The 16,010-nt window shown below is 37.5% G+C and overlaps 1 protein-coding gene across 1 annotated transcript; it reads left to right on the top strand.

Moving 5' to 3' along the window:
* The first annotated feature begins 8,961 nt into the window (after positions 1–8,961).
* On the top strand, positions 8,962–12,967 carry LOC134744099 (uncharacterized). The gene is made up of 5 exons (XM_063677789.1): positions 8,962–9,062; positions 10,085–10,267; positions 10,588–10,707; positions 11,249–11,395; positions 12,572–12,967. The coding sequence occupies exons 1-5, from the start codon at positions 9,024–9,026 to the stop codon at positions 12,962–12,964; spliced, it is 882 nt and encodes a 293-aa protein (XP_063533859.1). The 5' UTR covers positions 8,962–9,023; the 3' UTR covers positions 12,965–12,967.
* The last annotated feature ends 3,043 nt before the right edge of the window (positions 12,968–16,010 follow it).

Raw genomic sequence — 16,010 nt, 5'->3', positions numbered from 1 at the left:
TAATATACGTCTTCCAAGTTAATATATATACCCAATACGCACGGGAATATATAGGTACAAGTATACTTAGAGAATCAATATTCTCATATCATTATAGACTCTCTCATTTCCACATACTTACGGCCTATCGTTAGATAAGTAATTAGGTTTTAAGAATTATCAGTATCACAGCTCATACTTGGAACGGAGGCTCATAATGAAAAACCCGCTTTTGTAAGTTCATAATGAAAAACCCAGGGGACTGGGATAAACATAAAGGTGACTGTCCATTTGTAACTACCGCTGCACTGCAGTTGCGACGTTACGCGGTGCCGCACTACTGTAGCAGCACGACTGCGGCTGTTGCGGCGTGCAGTCGCGACAGCGTTCGTTGATGGCTTGTCAATGTCAAGTCATATAATGTCAGCCGTACAAATAAAATACTAATTTACTTTTGTATTTTTTACGTGAAGAAGCGAGTGACGATAATGCTACATGCTACATGAAAAAGAAGACCAGTTTGCCTTTCTACAATAGTCAGAGTCCGACGAAGGCAGCTACGCAATATTAATAAAAAATCTGATATTTAATGGTGATCCTTTATTCAGATAATATTGCCGATTAAATGAAAAGCAATTCAACATTGAATGAGACTTAATAATTGACGAAATACAATCAAATTACTCAAATAAAATTAATGCAGAGGAAAAATTATTCTTAACATTAAGGTAAGTTCACAATGTGAAATTTTCTTCCCCATCCTCTTGCCTAAATGCGTAACCACCGCACACAGCAATCCGACGGAAACGGGACTCATGGAGTTCGTGATATATACGGGGGGAGTGCGCACTTGATCCACCTGCATCACGTATAGGTACTCGGCCGTCAGAAACGTGCGGCTGGATTTAGAAGTCTGTAATAAACGTCCCCTCAAAACCATGCCAGGTAGGCTCTTTTAGCAGGCCTTTTATTGATTTCTGCAAAGTGATTCGTGGGTTCTGGAGATGACGATGCGACACGTAAGAATAAAATTATCCAATGGTGGGCAGGCAGTCGTTCGGTGTTAGCAAAATATTACAGATTTATCTTTCTAAGTATCCATATTAAGCCAATTTTACTTTCTTTAGGTACCAAACAGTGAAGTATGATGAATAAAATAATTTGTAATTTACACTTCATATTGTCCAGTTGCAGGTGTGAATGGGCGACGGCACTCTATGATATGACCGCACCATCCATATAAAACTTGACGGGCGAGACAAGAAATCCTTTATGAAGAAAGATATTTCCCTCACCTTGGCCGATAGAAAGAACTTTTAATAAATTAATTTGAATAATAAATGGTTTCCTCGTGTTGGTGTGAAGAATTACGTTGAGACCTCCGCAACTGTCAATATTCTAAATTTTAAACCATTCGCTTCTCTCGTGGTTCAATTTTGTATCGTTTCGTATGTTTGGATATCAATATGTTACCATGAGGTATTAAATAACATCTTTGCCCCTTGTAATAAAAATAAATAAATAAATCTGCCTTAAGTTATATACCTTAGTTTTATTGGATGTATATAATGTACAAATTTCTAGAGAAGGCGGAGAATGTAAAGTTATAGCAAGAATAGTGCCTGGGCGTGAGCATAGATTTAATAATAAACTATACAATTATTTTCTGGATCAACAAGAGTAGAACCTAAATCAACTTCAACTGAATGCTACTAAACAAAGCCCTCAATGTCAACCTTACGTGCAGAATGTGTATACACTTTTTTGGGAAACAGGTTTTTCGTAAATTAATAAAAAAGTAAAAAATAAGACATGTTTTATTTTTCACAACTCTTTATTAACTTTAGTTTTGTCCGCCATGATCGTGATATCAGCAGCTTGAGCCTTGAACTGCAACTTGTAGGTACCTGGAAATTAGAAATTATCTTTTCAGTTTCATGTTGTATTTTGAATATAACTATGTATTTTTGTATGTATATGATTTATTGCTTGCAAGATGGTTATAAGTTACATATATGTATGTCTGTTTGTTGAATTTAACTTCAAATCAGTAAAACGGAGCTAGTAGCGGACAAGCTGTGTTAAACGGTTTGTCTTTAGATATTCTGGCCACATCATCACAGAAAATAAATAGGTAATAGTGACCCGACCACCAAAATGGACTTTTAAATATTCGTAGTAAAATAATATTAATTTTATACTTACATCGACGTGATCCTCACAGCAATATTGTGTGTAACACTTGAAGTATTCCATTCCACATTTACTTCACGACAACACCGTCTTTCACGTAGGTCTTCGCGGACTATAATTTTTGTAAATCATTCCCACAAGTGGAAACAAGGTTTTTGATATATTAAGCAATCAAAATCTACTGTTTAGGTACTAAAAATTATAAATCAAATCGTAAGAAACTAGCGGTTTAACTGAATTTTTTTATTATGACAATTGATGACAATGACATCTTTGACAATTACGTGAGTGACGGATTTATTTACTATGGTTCGATAACTTTTACTATACGATGACATTATTATATTCAGCCTCGCGAGAAGGTCAAACTAAGGTCATCAGTATATTTGTTGAAATATCTTCAATCCTCGATTATTATATCGCAGCAAATGTCGGAAACTGTTTAAAAACCTAATATCTCGAAATGGTTTTCGAAATAGAACATAAAAAAAAATGAACAATCCTAATTAGAGATTGGATTTTGCAAGTGTAGTGAGTGAGAAGTGCGACTGTGTGCACGTTTTCCCCCGCAAAAAATGGCAGAACGATTTGTACGGTAAGATATCGCTTGGGCTCCTCCCTTCCGACGTGTCGGAAGCCGGTGTTGCTCGAAGGGTTTGCCAGACTATAGTTAACTTCCGAATTTGACACTCTCTTTTTCGGACCTATCATTCTAGTTTCCTAACTGGCTTTGTGATACTCGTATGGCTCAATATAGATTAGCAAAAAAGTTTACAGTAGTACTACAGTCGCCATCAGATATGTCGGAGCGACCGAGGTGCTAAATATATCTGAACATGCACTCTAGCGCATTGACAATAAAGGCGTGTTCAGATATTTGTGAGCTCCTTGGCCGCCCCGATATATCTGCGATATATGGCGACGGTACCATCGGGGTTGTTTATCCGTGGGTGTAATAACTCCTTAGAACGTAGTGGTTATATCCTCTTTGCTTAGAACTACTCATATCTGTGACCCAAAGACATTTCAGTGCAGGTGACAGATTTGACGTGCGGTCTGCAGCCGCAGTTGCAATAATACACTAAATACGCAAAAATGGCCATGCTACGTGCAGTCGGCCTTGTCATTTATTTTACTATAGAAATTGACAATAACACCGACGTGTCGGAGCAGTAGTGCAGCTGCGGTTGGGAAAACGTTAAAATCACCATATTACGTGCAGTCGATATCGTCATTCATTTTACTATGGAAATTGACAATAACACCGACGCGTTCAGGCCGCTGCAGTAGTGTCGGAGCAGTAACGCAGCTGCGGTTGAAAATGGACAGTCACCTTTATTTTATGTATTATCTATTTATATACATAGGATACATGCTATGTTATTTTATACGTCAAACTTCTATGAAATTATGACATATTAATAACACTTGCAAAGTCTGTGCTATCAAAATCGTTGCAAAGATATCTTGCTCTAACTATAATAACAGTAATAACCTGACCTAAACTAAGATAATTGAATATTAGCACAATCGGAATAAGACAAACTCTTGGACAGTGATGAAGAATATCAGCATCATCATCATCATCATCATCATGTCAGCCGATAGACGTCCACTGCTGGACATAGGCCTCCCCCAAGGCTCGGCACTCCGACCGATCCTGTGCCGCTCGCAACCACCGAATTCCCGCGACCTTCACCAGGTCGTCGCTCCATCTCGTTGGAGGCCTACCGGCAGTTCGTCTTCCGGTACGCGGACGCCACTCCAGAACCTTCCGGCCCCACCGGCCATCAGTTCTGCGAGCAATGTGCCCCGCCCACTGCCACTTAAGGTTTGCAATTCTGCGAGCTATGTCGGTGACCCTAGTTCTACTGCGGATATCATCATTTCTGACTCTATCACGCAGAGAAACCCCGATTGTTAATGAAGAATATAATAGAATATAATAGGATAGAAAATATTTATTTGCTTGAATACGTAACAATCAGATCTTATAAATAATTTTTAAGAAAAAAAAACCGACTTCAATGGGGGATGCCGTTGAAAGGTTACTTATTGTTGATGGTGAAAAACAACAACAACAATTGTCAGACAATGAAATTAAAAAGACAGCATCTTTTGCCTAACTAAAAGGAGGTAAAACCACCCACTTTTCTAGTAGCATTTCGTTTTTGTAAGGGTCACAGTTCTAACCTAACCTAACCCAATGTTCTTTTTTTTTAAATTTATTTATCTCAAAGTACAACACAACAATTTTCTTATAATTATATTCATCGCCAAACTGCGATTGCAGTTTGATGGCGAGATAGCGCTCATTTTTACATTTTAAACAGTTTATGCACTTAAAAAACTAAACTTAGATACTATCCGAAAAGCGAACATGCATGGCGATAGTTTATGATGATTATTAAATATATTATTCTGATAGCATTTCGTTTCTGTAAGGGTCACAGTTCTAACCTAACCTAACCCACTTTTCTGATAGCAGTTCGGTTCTGCGAGGATCGCAGTTAAAAAAAAAGTCCAGGTCCAAATTTGGGTCTGTGTCCATAACGAAGAGAATATATCGCTAAACATGAACTATATGTCGTTGAAGAGTTCCGCTCTGATCATCATCAGCAGTTCCACTTCATCAAATGTCACTTTTTTATGTAAATGCTGGATTTGTTGATGAAAATCCAAAAATCCCTACATGTATGCCTTTAACATTTGAGGAGTTCCCTCGGTTCCTTATGGATCCAATCATCAGAACTCGAGCTTGACAAAAATGTGTCTTGAAACTTAACTTGCTTAACAAACATAAAAAAGAAGACAAATCGCCAAATGTGAACTATGCGTCATTAAAGAGTTTCATTCTGATATTTCTGATCATCATCAGCAGCTCCACTTCATCAAATGTCTCTTTTTTAAATGGAAATGCTGGATTTGTTGATAAAAATACAAAAATCACTATATGTATGCCTTTCATATTTGAGGAGTTCCCTCGATTCCTCATGGATCCCATCATCAGAACTCGAGCTTGACAAAAATGTGTCTTGGAAACCTTACTTGCTTAACAAACATAACGAAGAGGACAAATCGCCAAACGTGAACTATGCGTCATTGAAGAGTTCCACTTCATCAAATGTTACTTTTTTAAATATAAATGCTTGATTTGTTGATGAATATACTAAAATCCTTATGTATGCCTTTAACATTTGAGGAGTTCCCTCGATTCCTCATGGATCCCATCATCAGAACTGCGTTTTGACAAAAACGGAACTAATCTATATGTATATACTTACAATCAAAAAAAGAATTTTCAAAATCGGTCCAGAAATGACGGAGTTATAGAGTAACAAACATTAAAAAAAAAACATACAACCGAATTGAGAACCTCCTTCTTTATAAATCTTGAAGTCGGTTAAAAATAGTTAGACACAGTATTCGGTTGGCACAACATCAACATGCAAAATATTTGGAATATCTGGTTTTTGAAATTTGGTATATATGTTAATTAAAGATCCATTTCATGTCCACACCATTTGACATTTGGCGTAGTAACTATTTATTAATCTGTGCATTTGGGGAACTCCAGGAATCGCAGCCACCTTGGAGAATGTGTGCCTTCCTGGAAAAATTCGCATTTTACTCAGAATTTACGTATTCTATGGGACCTTTTTCTCGCATCCTGTACATTTTTTTCCAACATCAGTAAACGCCAATCCTCATAAAATCGAGGGAAGGTCTTCTAAGACCGTTTTCGCGTAGCAGCACAGGATCTGGTAGCTGCTCTCACTGACCCAATAAGAAAATCCATCCTGTATACGACATTGCGTCCCAAAACTATGGGTCATGAAGGGAAAGTACCTTAAATATCGTAGATAGGATATTTTGCTGAAAGAAGCCTTTATGTTATTTTTAAAAGTTAGCAATACTGCATTCAAAGGTTTTGTAAAAATTACTTGCTTCGTCTGGGAATCGAATCGACTTTATGATGCCAATCGAAAGAATGGATAAAAAATATTAATTCTTCTTTAGTAACATAGTATCTTAAAAGAAAGGAATAGACTAGAGGCACTCTAAGAAGTATCCACTGAATATTCTACTTTTTTATTTCGGACATGAAATACTGTCTATTTAAATTTACTACTTTAATTAAATCTCTTGCACGACGAATCGCCTAAAATATATAGTATGTAAGGTATACACGGTGGCTAAAATATAAGTGCATTCCCGTTGCCAGTGAGGTTTCGCCAACCAACCCCGAAATAGCGAAAAAAAAATTTCATACATTTTGGCTGGTCCATTTTCTATGGGAGGGTAAATTCTTTTTTCGCCACCAGCCACACTTATTTTAGCCTATGAAATTATATCAAAAGATTATAAACCTAAATTATAGCTTCGTGGAATGCGACAGTGTATGTACATGTGATACCCGTGGAATGGGTTTGGCAACTGTCAAAGGTTTGCATAGATGGCGCCATCATGCTTGCCCCTTTTTCTATGAGATTTGACTTAAAAGGTTGGCATCCAGGGCATAAAATTTCTTGCTAAATATTTACTTCGACCGGCCAACCCTATTGTAAGTTTCCATAGATACCTAGAGACTATAGTATAGACTATAGGCGACCTAAGTTTGTTTAGCAACAACATTGTTTAAAACAGTCCAGTCTTTTATTGTAACCATGTTACGAGCACGATATCAGGTCAGGGTCCATAAAAAGAGCGTCGAATCGCGTCCCTGTAGCGCCAGTAACGATGTTAACATTTTCAGAGACCGGTTCTTTCATGAAATTTTCCGAGTCATGCACACGGTAGGTACTAGGTACATTAGGGCGTGTATTCTTTTCGAAGATTAACGAACCAGCCCAGATTCTATTAGAGATACCGTCAGTTTCCTCTACTGGCGGGGACGACGGTAAACTATTAACGAATTTAAGAATTGCCAGTTTTATTATAGGGAAAAAAGTAAACCACTTTATACATGGCTCGGCATTTTCACTTAAAAGTGTACCATTTACTTTTTTTCGAAAATCCATCAACTTTTAAGAAGAAGAAGAAGAAGAATAAGTTTATTGTTTACCGTGTCAAACATGATGTTAAAATGATACATAGATTTAGGTTTATTCTACTCACAATCACGAGGACTATCGATTTTAAAAGAACAAAAATGTGTCCCCAAAAAATTCTTTTTGTAACGCATTTTCATACATTTTGTATGGACCGTTACAAAACTGACACCAAAATTTGTCTGAAAAACTGGGGACACTTTTTTTCTTTGTCTCATTCAATAGTACTCGTGATTCTGAGTTTTAATAACCGAAAAGTTGATGGTTTTTCGAAAAAAAGTTAATGGTAGGTACCATTTTTTCTGAAAACCCCCGGCTACCCTTTCTTATTAATAATAAATTGTACGGCAGGTATAAGAGCATTATTAATAAATGTTTGTCAAATATAGCAAAACGTTGATAACTGTTTATCCCTATCTGTCATTTTGATGTTTCTGTTGACTAAAGAGACACAATTTTAACATAGGTTTGTAAAATATAAATAAGTTTTATGAATAAGGGGGTTGACAATATTTCGCTTAATAATGCAATAAGTCTTATAGCAAATAAGTTGCATAAAGTTTTGAAAACTTGCTTAAAAGTGGGATAAATTGGTTTTGGGATAAGTGGGACCAACTAGATAGAAAATAGAATAAAAAGGCAGCACGATTTACAGACAATATTTCGTTCTGATCTTTTGATCTTAGATCTACTTAGTTTCCGAATTATCTTGAAAACTTTGATGACCTCTTTATGTTACTCCATAGTGCCTAGGAAAATAAATACTAATTATACTAACCTTACTCGCTTTACTCGTAATGAGAAGCAAGAAGCAAATACCTGTTATATAGCCATGCTTTCAGAATTTCGGCAGGCGTATAAGATTCGTTTCAGTAGGTAGGTAATAAAACTCTAGATTTGTACTTACAGGTTTTTAGTACACTTCTGACCCGTAACTTAGTTGATCACAAATTGCATAAAAATTACCGTCTGACGTCACATGAATAGGTTACACGAATGTCAAATGAAAAATTAAAAATAACAATAATTGTTATTTTTAATTTTTCATTTGAAATTAAATTATTTATTAAATTACTTGACCGTCACTGGAAGCTTTATAATTGAGAGAGCATATCTGTTTCCGTCGAATTATCACCAGTCTAGTGCTTTATTTGACTCAACTACTCAACTGTCTTTACTGGATTGTTCGTTTCTCCTTGGACCATCTTTTAGTGTTTCTGTTTTTCCTGTTTCTTTTAGCTGTTGACTGGTAGAGAATGCCTTTTGGCATTAAGTTCGCCATTTGTATATGATTGTATATCTTTGTGCAATAAAGTTTAAATAAATAGCATAGAAAACATAATATTGTCTTCGGTTACCGCGATAGTTACTCATGAAATAAAACTATGAAATCGGATTATATCGCGTATATTGAATTTATGATACATCCCGACGTTTCAAACCCTTTCCAGCGTTCGTGGTCGACGGGTGACTGTGGAAAAACTACAATGTACGCGATATAATCCGATTTCATAGTTTTATAACATTGAAAACCTATTTCCTTGAAATTATTTCGATATTATCACATGTTGCAAAATTTGGTTGTAGCCAGTTGCTAGACTAAATTTGTATGGTGCATGTCCAGGGCATGCTATACAGGTTTCTGATTCGTACTTTGATAGAGGAAAAAATTAAAAACATACAGTATTTTATCAGTCATAAGAATAATAAAGATAATCGGGTCAGGGGGCAGTGGCCCCCAAATCGTCAGTCTACGCACAACGGTTTAGTAGATAGGTCTGTAACTGCAAATTTGTAAAAATGTGGTTAAAAATTGTGCTACTTGTTTTTGGTGTTTCGGTAAGTAGCATTTGCGGATATTTTATCCAATAAATTATAACATATTAGACAATTAATATTTGTTTTAGCCGTGATTAGCCTAGACTAGCTAGACGTAGCTAACTCTGCAATGAAGTGGTTATGGAGTGTAGATAGGTAGGTATGCGGTTGAGTGTGCAAAATTAAAACGGAAACATGACATTTTTAGTGGCAGTGCTTTGAAATTGGCACTTCAACTGACTGCTAAAACTGTACCTATCGCAATACCGTACAAAACCCACTCATACGGTTCCCATGCTTACCTAGCCTCGTAAGGCCCACCATACATTTTTTTTTACCTTGTCTATTCAATTGGGATAAGTTGCGTTTGTTTGAGAAAGCAAGCAAACGATGCGACGTCGGGCCACGTTGAGACGTCGTGTGTTGCGACGTCGCATCGTGCCACGACACGACGTCGTATCATGTAATTGTGTGTTGGCCCTTGCGATGTCAGGGAAATTCCCGCCGTAACATAGACAGCCGTTGCAGTGTCTTACTGAGTAGTTTTCATTTAACGTTAGGTAATTTTTCTAAAGTAATAGTGAATTTATAAGAGAAGCGAATTGCAATTATCGCTTTCGGATGGAAACCGTCGGACGGAAACAGTGGCTTCGAGCATGTAGGTTCTCATAGCAACGAAACGTCGGAAACGAGTTAAAAGTAGTTAGACGAAGATAGGGATTATGCAATGGATAACACAAACGCAATTCTTCCTATTCGTGATTCCCATACAATAAGGATTCCACACAACTGCAGTTTACTACATTCGTAATTCTATATACACAGTCTATATTTTGACGCAATCGGGATTCTTTCTATTCGCGATTCTACACAAAATGAGTTTATCGCAACTGCAGTTTACTCCATTCGTAATTCTACAGTTATTTTTTAAACAATAACAGCAGGAGTCACAATTATTTAGCAGTGGCGCAAGTGAGCACGTTTATGGTCATTGAGCTCTCAAGACAACAACAATAGTGAAATAGAAAAAAAATCTCTTACAGGCCTCTAGCTCCCTAGACGTAGGAGGGGTGCTCTCTGGCAACCGGATGGGGGGAGTTCCCCTGGGCATCTCCTTGAGCGAGGGCGAGCTGGATGTAGAAGGGATCTGCAGCAAGCAGGGTGTGGCTTGCCTGAACTGCTCGTTGGCTATCAAGTGTGTGATACTGCCGGTAGGATGGCTAAAGGTTAGTGTATTTTTTTACAAACTCACCTGCGATTTACAGTTATCGCTCCTGCTTTCCAATATGGTTATAATATTGCTAAGGTATACCAACGACGAGAGTTACTCTTCAAAATGAAGAGCCAAATTGCGTAATGTAGTACCACCACCAGACCGGTCTGGATCACTACAATATATCAGACATGTCTGCATACTTGGATATTTTATTAACATTCTTGTTACTTAAAAATGTATTTGCTTGGTTCAGATCTTCATGAGTAACTTTATATGCATGATGACGTAGATGGTAACAATCGATTCAGAAGACAATACCTGTTTATACAGATCCCGTTGGAATCTTGCGGGGAAGGTATGACTTGCAATGCTCGCCTCGGTGGTTGCTCCAAACAGAACGTTCCTGAATGCGACTTTTCCAACAGCGAATATCAACACTCATGTGAACAGGTACATTAGCTATACTTGTACTAAGTTAAATTCTCCTTAAACCCTCACTTTCGGTAGGGATTTTGGTAGGTATGTTAGTTAAAAGACAGTTATAAAATACTAGGCCGTGGTATATGAATGAATGAAATTATTTAATCCAGAAAATATTTCCATATATATAAGGTTAAAACATTTAAAACGAATTACATAATAATATATGATTAAATTAAATTAAATTAAGACGTACACAAACACAGCGTACGTACGAACGTATATGCGAGTACGAATAATAAGTAGGTACCTAAGTACGAAAGTGATGCCACATTATGTTACTTTTGCCTCATCTATTACTTCACCTCGCCTTTGTACCTAAATTTATATGAATTTCTTGTTAACAATTTTTGTTTTGTACAATAAAGTGATTTACTACTACTACTTAACTACTACTACTTCATACATTTTCTTTAGCGAGTATTAAAACTTAAACGTAGTCACTATTCTCTGTTTAGTAATTTGAAGAAAACATAAAGTTTGATAACAAAATCTGGGTTTATCTTTACAGATTGGCATGTTTCCCGATGCGCACGACTGCAGGAAGTTCCACATTTGCTCGCCTCCCGAAGACAGTCCTACTGGTAGACCAGCAGATCACCGCAGCGCCCTGTGTCCCAGACACTATGGCTATAATCCAGCGACTGCTCAGTGCTCGGTAAGAGAAGTTTTTATTATCGATTCTCGCCTTCTGAAAAGTGACCACCGCACGGGTATTTCTCCCAGGCACTACAAATATCAATCTAGTGACTGTTCAGTGGCTAAAAGTGTAACAGAAAAACTTTAAATGTTCGCTTTCTGAAGATTGCGTTAGTGATACCGGCAGACCACTGCCGCCGATATTTTTGTCCCAGACGCTACGACTATAAAATAACGATTACTCAGTAAAATAATGAAAAATCATTATTATTTACAACGACGGGACTTAATCGCGTAAAATAAGTTTTAAATTTACCTCCGACGTTTCGAGGACGGCGTTGTCCCCGTGGTCTCGGAGAAGGCTGGCTAAAGTTGACATCAACATCTTCTAGGCGCGCGAGTTTTTCGAACTACCCGCACTTAAAAACTCGCGCGCCTAGAAGATGTTGATGTCAACTTTAGCCAGTCTTCTCCGAGACCACGGGGACAACGCCGTCCTCGAAACGTCGGAGGTAAATTTAAAACTTATTTTACGCGATTAAGTCCCGTCGTTGTAAATAATAATGAGTAAAAATTGTGAAAGTTTACATCAGTATAATGAAAAATTCCGCATCTGCTTACCTCTTGATGGATAATATTAGATTAATGATAACTAACCGAGCTGTGTACACAAGTAGTCGATAAAATAGGAGAAACCTTTAAATCCCCTAACAAACCGATGACCCATCTATAACCCGACCTGCATTAATAATAGCAGGAGCGTATTCCGCGGACGCATTATATTACCTGCACTGCATAACGACATGCAGCTAATCCAGAATCCCCTGAGATTCCGCGCATTATGCCGACATGCCACTTGCGATGCAATACAATACGTACAGGAATATACATAGGTAACTAACTGCTAATTTAGACTATCCAGTTAATTTGTATGTTGTTAAATTATCATAGTACGCCTTTAATTGATATCCATTATGGAACCTTTTCTCAATTTCTATTTTATGAGCTAGTCCGGAATACTACACTTGCTAATCTTAAAATAAAATAGAATGTGATACGTATTTTATCCGTACCATTATTGATACAGTTACAGACGCTTTTACTTTTGTGCCTTAGGTATACAGTTCCAGCATGCTGAATTATTGATTAGTGGTATCGATTTCCTACTCATCAAAGCATTTGCTATCTCTTTCAGATTCCACTGAAAGACGGCCAATGCGAAAAGAGACCCGTACCCACCTGCACCAAAATCGGTCAAACAGGCGTACTTCCTGGCAGCCCCAACCACTACTACGTGTGTCGCATGAGGTACAACAACCTCCAACCCCAAATATTCCTTTGCCCTCACGGCTGGTACTTCGTCGACGGCTTCTGCCGACCAGAACCTGACGTCAAATGCACCTCTGAAGCTACCACAGTAAAAGCGACCGAAGTGTCTAGATTAGAGAGCTTCTTTTCCACTGAGAAGGCCAGCACGTACAAGCCAGATACCTTCTTGGCTGACAAGTTTGATTTGGCTAATTATGAGGTTGCTGATGATGAACAAAGAGTCACGGCAGATTCCTGGGAGAATAATGTTTCTTGGTAGAGGTATTTTCACAGGGTATCTTGGAATTAGTTGCTAAAATGAATGTCCTAGTACTAGACAACGCCTCAATAGTTGACACCTTCAGTCTTAATACACACATTCAGATGGCAGAATGATGGAAACGTTCTAATTGCGGCAGAAAGCGGCTGCGATCGTCACTCATTTTTTCAAGGAAATTGACAGTGACAGCGTCCGGATCAACGCCGCTGCAGTAATGCCGCAACAGTAATACAGCTTCAGTTGCAATACGAATGTCGCCTTAACGCCTCAACATAACGCTGTTGCATTCGTCATCCGAATGTCACTTAAAGGAAGAACAATTAGCTGACTACAAAGAGGAAAGGGTACGGCCGCTTCTCCATAGAAACGTAGTCCCCATTTTCCACTCTGGATATTGACATTATGGAAAGTATGTTTAAATAATTTGATGTATATCAATCAACCATACTATGCCCATACGTTTGATGTTTACCTCAATACCTAAACTACTTAAGTAAATTAAATACTTACTTTTACTTATCTTAGAGACCATAATCTATAGTTTAAGTAAAAAAATTGTCTACCGTTGTCAAATCTAACAAACCGTTGATTATCATTTTGTCCCTATCCATCATTTTGACATTTTTGTTTGTTAGAAAGAGATAACATTCTACAGAGGGTTTACAGGTGGTTGCTAAGTTTTATAAACATCGTGTAACTTTACTTCCCCAAGTCGCAATAAAAGATATATTAAAAGCAAATATGGTTGATATTGTCATGCTGTTAATAATTTAGCAGGCGCTACCATAACCGAAATTATTGTTTTTAGTATTCTCAATTCTCGAGCACTAACAGTGCGAGCAGCGTTCACGACGGCCGTGTGTCGCGAACGCTGCTCGCACTGTTAGTGCTTGAGAAAGGAGACCTAGGCTCTTTGAAACATGTCGCGCGAGTGACTAAAACAAGCGAGTCTAAACCGTGAAATTATTTAATATCACTAACACATTATAAAACAAAGTCCCCGGCCGCGTCTGTCTGTATGTATGTATGTATATTCGCGATAAACTCAAAAACGACTGAACGGATTTTCATGCGGTTTTCACCTATCAATCTAGTGATTCTTGAGGAAAGTTTAGGTGTATAAAATGCTATGGTTTTGTGTAACCCGTGCGAAGCCGGGTCGGGTCGCTAGTGTTTGATAAAAATCCACTCAGCAGTTTGAAGAGTATCAGTTTTCTTTCAAAATGATGGAAGACATTTTTGTGCGTAGCGGGTTCTTTAAATTTTTAATCACTACATATTATAAAACAAAGTCGCTTCCTGCTGTCTGTCTATCCCTATGTATGCTTAGATCTTTAAAACTACGCAACGGATTTTGATGCGGCGGATAGAATGATTCAAGAGGAAGGTTTATATGCATAATACATCAGCATTGCACCCGTGCGAAGCCGGGGCGGGCCGCTAGTTTAATATATATTTTGGGTTTTGTACGTTGCCAAAGTAAAGTCCTCTTTAGACTATTCTACCCTTAGAGTCCCTACTCGAAACCTCAAGTTATTGTTTAAGCAAGTAGTAATTTTCTTTTAATTTATTCACGTTTAAAACAATGAGAAACAAAGGTGATGGTAAGTAACATGGCTTAAACAATAAAACCATTATTCGCCATTGACGCCATTGTAATCGTGTGTATCTTTCAGACGGACTCGAGAAAAACTCCAGAAAGTGAAGGAGTGAAACGATAGGGTCAATATCGTTAGCGCTTTCGATTGCAAAGTGTAGAAAGCCTTTTACATACTATATAGGGAGAATTAGACCGAGAAAAGTCTGCAACGACTTTGATAGCACACTCAGTGCTAGTGTTATTTTAAACGTCAAACTTCTATGAAATTATGGCGTATAAATAACACTTGCACTGCGTTTGCTAACAAAATCGTTGTAGACTTTTCTTAGTTTAACTTTATTACTATTTAGAGAAGCGGTTAGAGAAGATATGGATGAATAGAGGAATCAGCAAAGCCACCAAAACCAAACTAATGTGCACCCTGTTCTTCTCTATATTTTTGTATGGTTCGGAACCTGGACTCTGAGCGCGAGTACTCGGAGTAGAGTTGACGCATTTTGAGATGTGTTGTTGGCGCAAGATGTTGGGTATTCCTTGGAGGGCGCGCCGCACTAATGCGTCAATCCTGACGGAATTGAAAATCCAGTGCCGTTTATCAGCCATTTGCCTCCAGCGGACCCTTAACTACTTTGGACACGTGGCCAGACGAGAGCCGAACAACCTTGAAAAGCGCATTATGATCTGATAGACCGATAACATAAAAAAAAATTGTCAACTACCCAATTAATAGGAACAATATACACACTTACAACAATTAAAATAAGGTTTGATTAAGACCCAGATATTTATGGCAGAATAATAATATAAGAAGTCATGAAGCCACGCAAATAAGAAGTAACTTTTAGTTTCAAAAACTTAAAAATGTAAAAATGGCAGCCAAGTTTAATATTACTTCACCGACAAAAGAATTGAAATAAACATGTACCGAAATCGGTAGATAATCACTAATCAGTTACCAAACGAATTGATTAGTTTGTAGCAAGGTTTTTTACATATCTACAGATCTTGGCACTTACATACCCCGGTTTGACAGGTGCAATTTGGCTTGACGTTTAAAAAGTGCGAGGTCAAGTAAAACTTACTGTCGATAAAATTATGACGTAAGAATATGGAGTTATGTCTTTTTAGATTATTACTAAGACACCGCGCTCCGTCAGTCTGTCTGTCTTAATTTCAGCGTTTCTGATAATTCGATCTCCAAATGGTGTTAAATGTATTTAATAATACTTTTAATGAAGAAATTATTTGTAGAAAGAAGGTGAGGTTTGTTTGAGGTGTGTATTTGTTGTTGTGTTGATGTTAGAATACAAAAAAAAAATTATTTAAGTACAGGGTGTTATTTTAAATTGAAAATTTTGCGTCATTTTCCTGGTCATTTTTTTAGGGTTCCGTACCCAAAGGGTAAAAACGTGACGGGACAGTTGAAATTTTTACAGATGATGTATT

The sequence above is a fragment of the Cydia strobilella genome, chromosome 9 (genome assembly GCF_947568885.1).
Source record: "Cydia strobilella chromosome 9, ilCydStro3.1, whole genome shotgun sequence".
Classification (NCBI taxonomy): domain Eukaryota; kingdom Metazoa; phylum Arthropoda; class Insecta; order Lepidoptera; family Tortricidae; genus Cydia; species Cydia strobilella.
The sequence above is the reverse complement of the archived record's forward strand: the minus strand, read 5'-3'. Positions and strand labels throughout refer to the sequence as shown.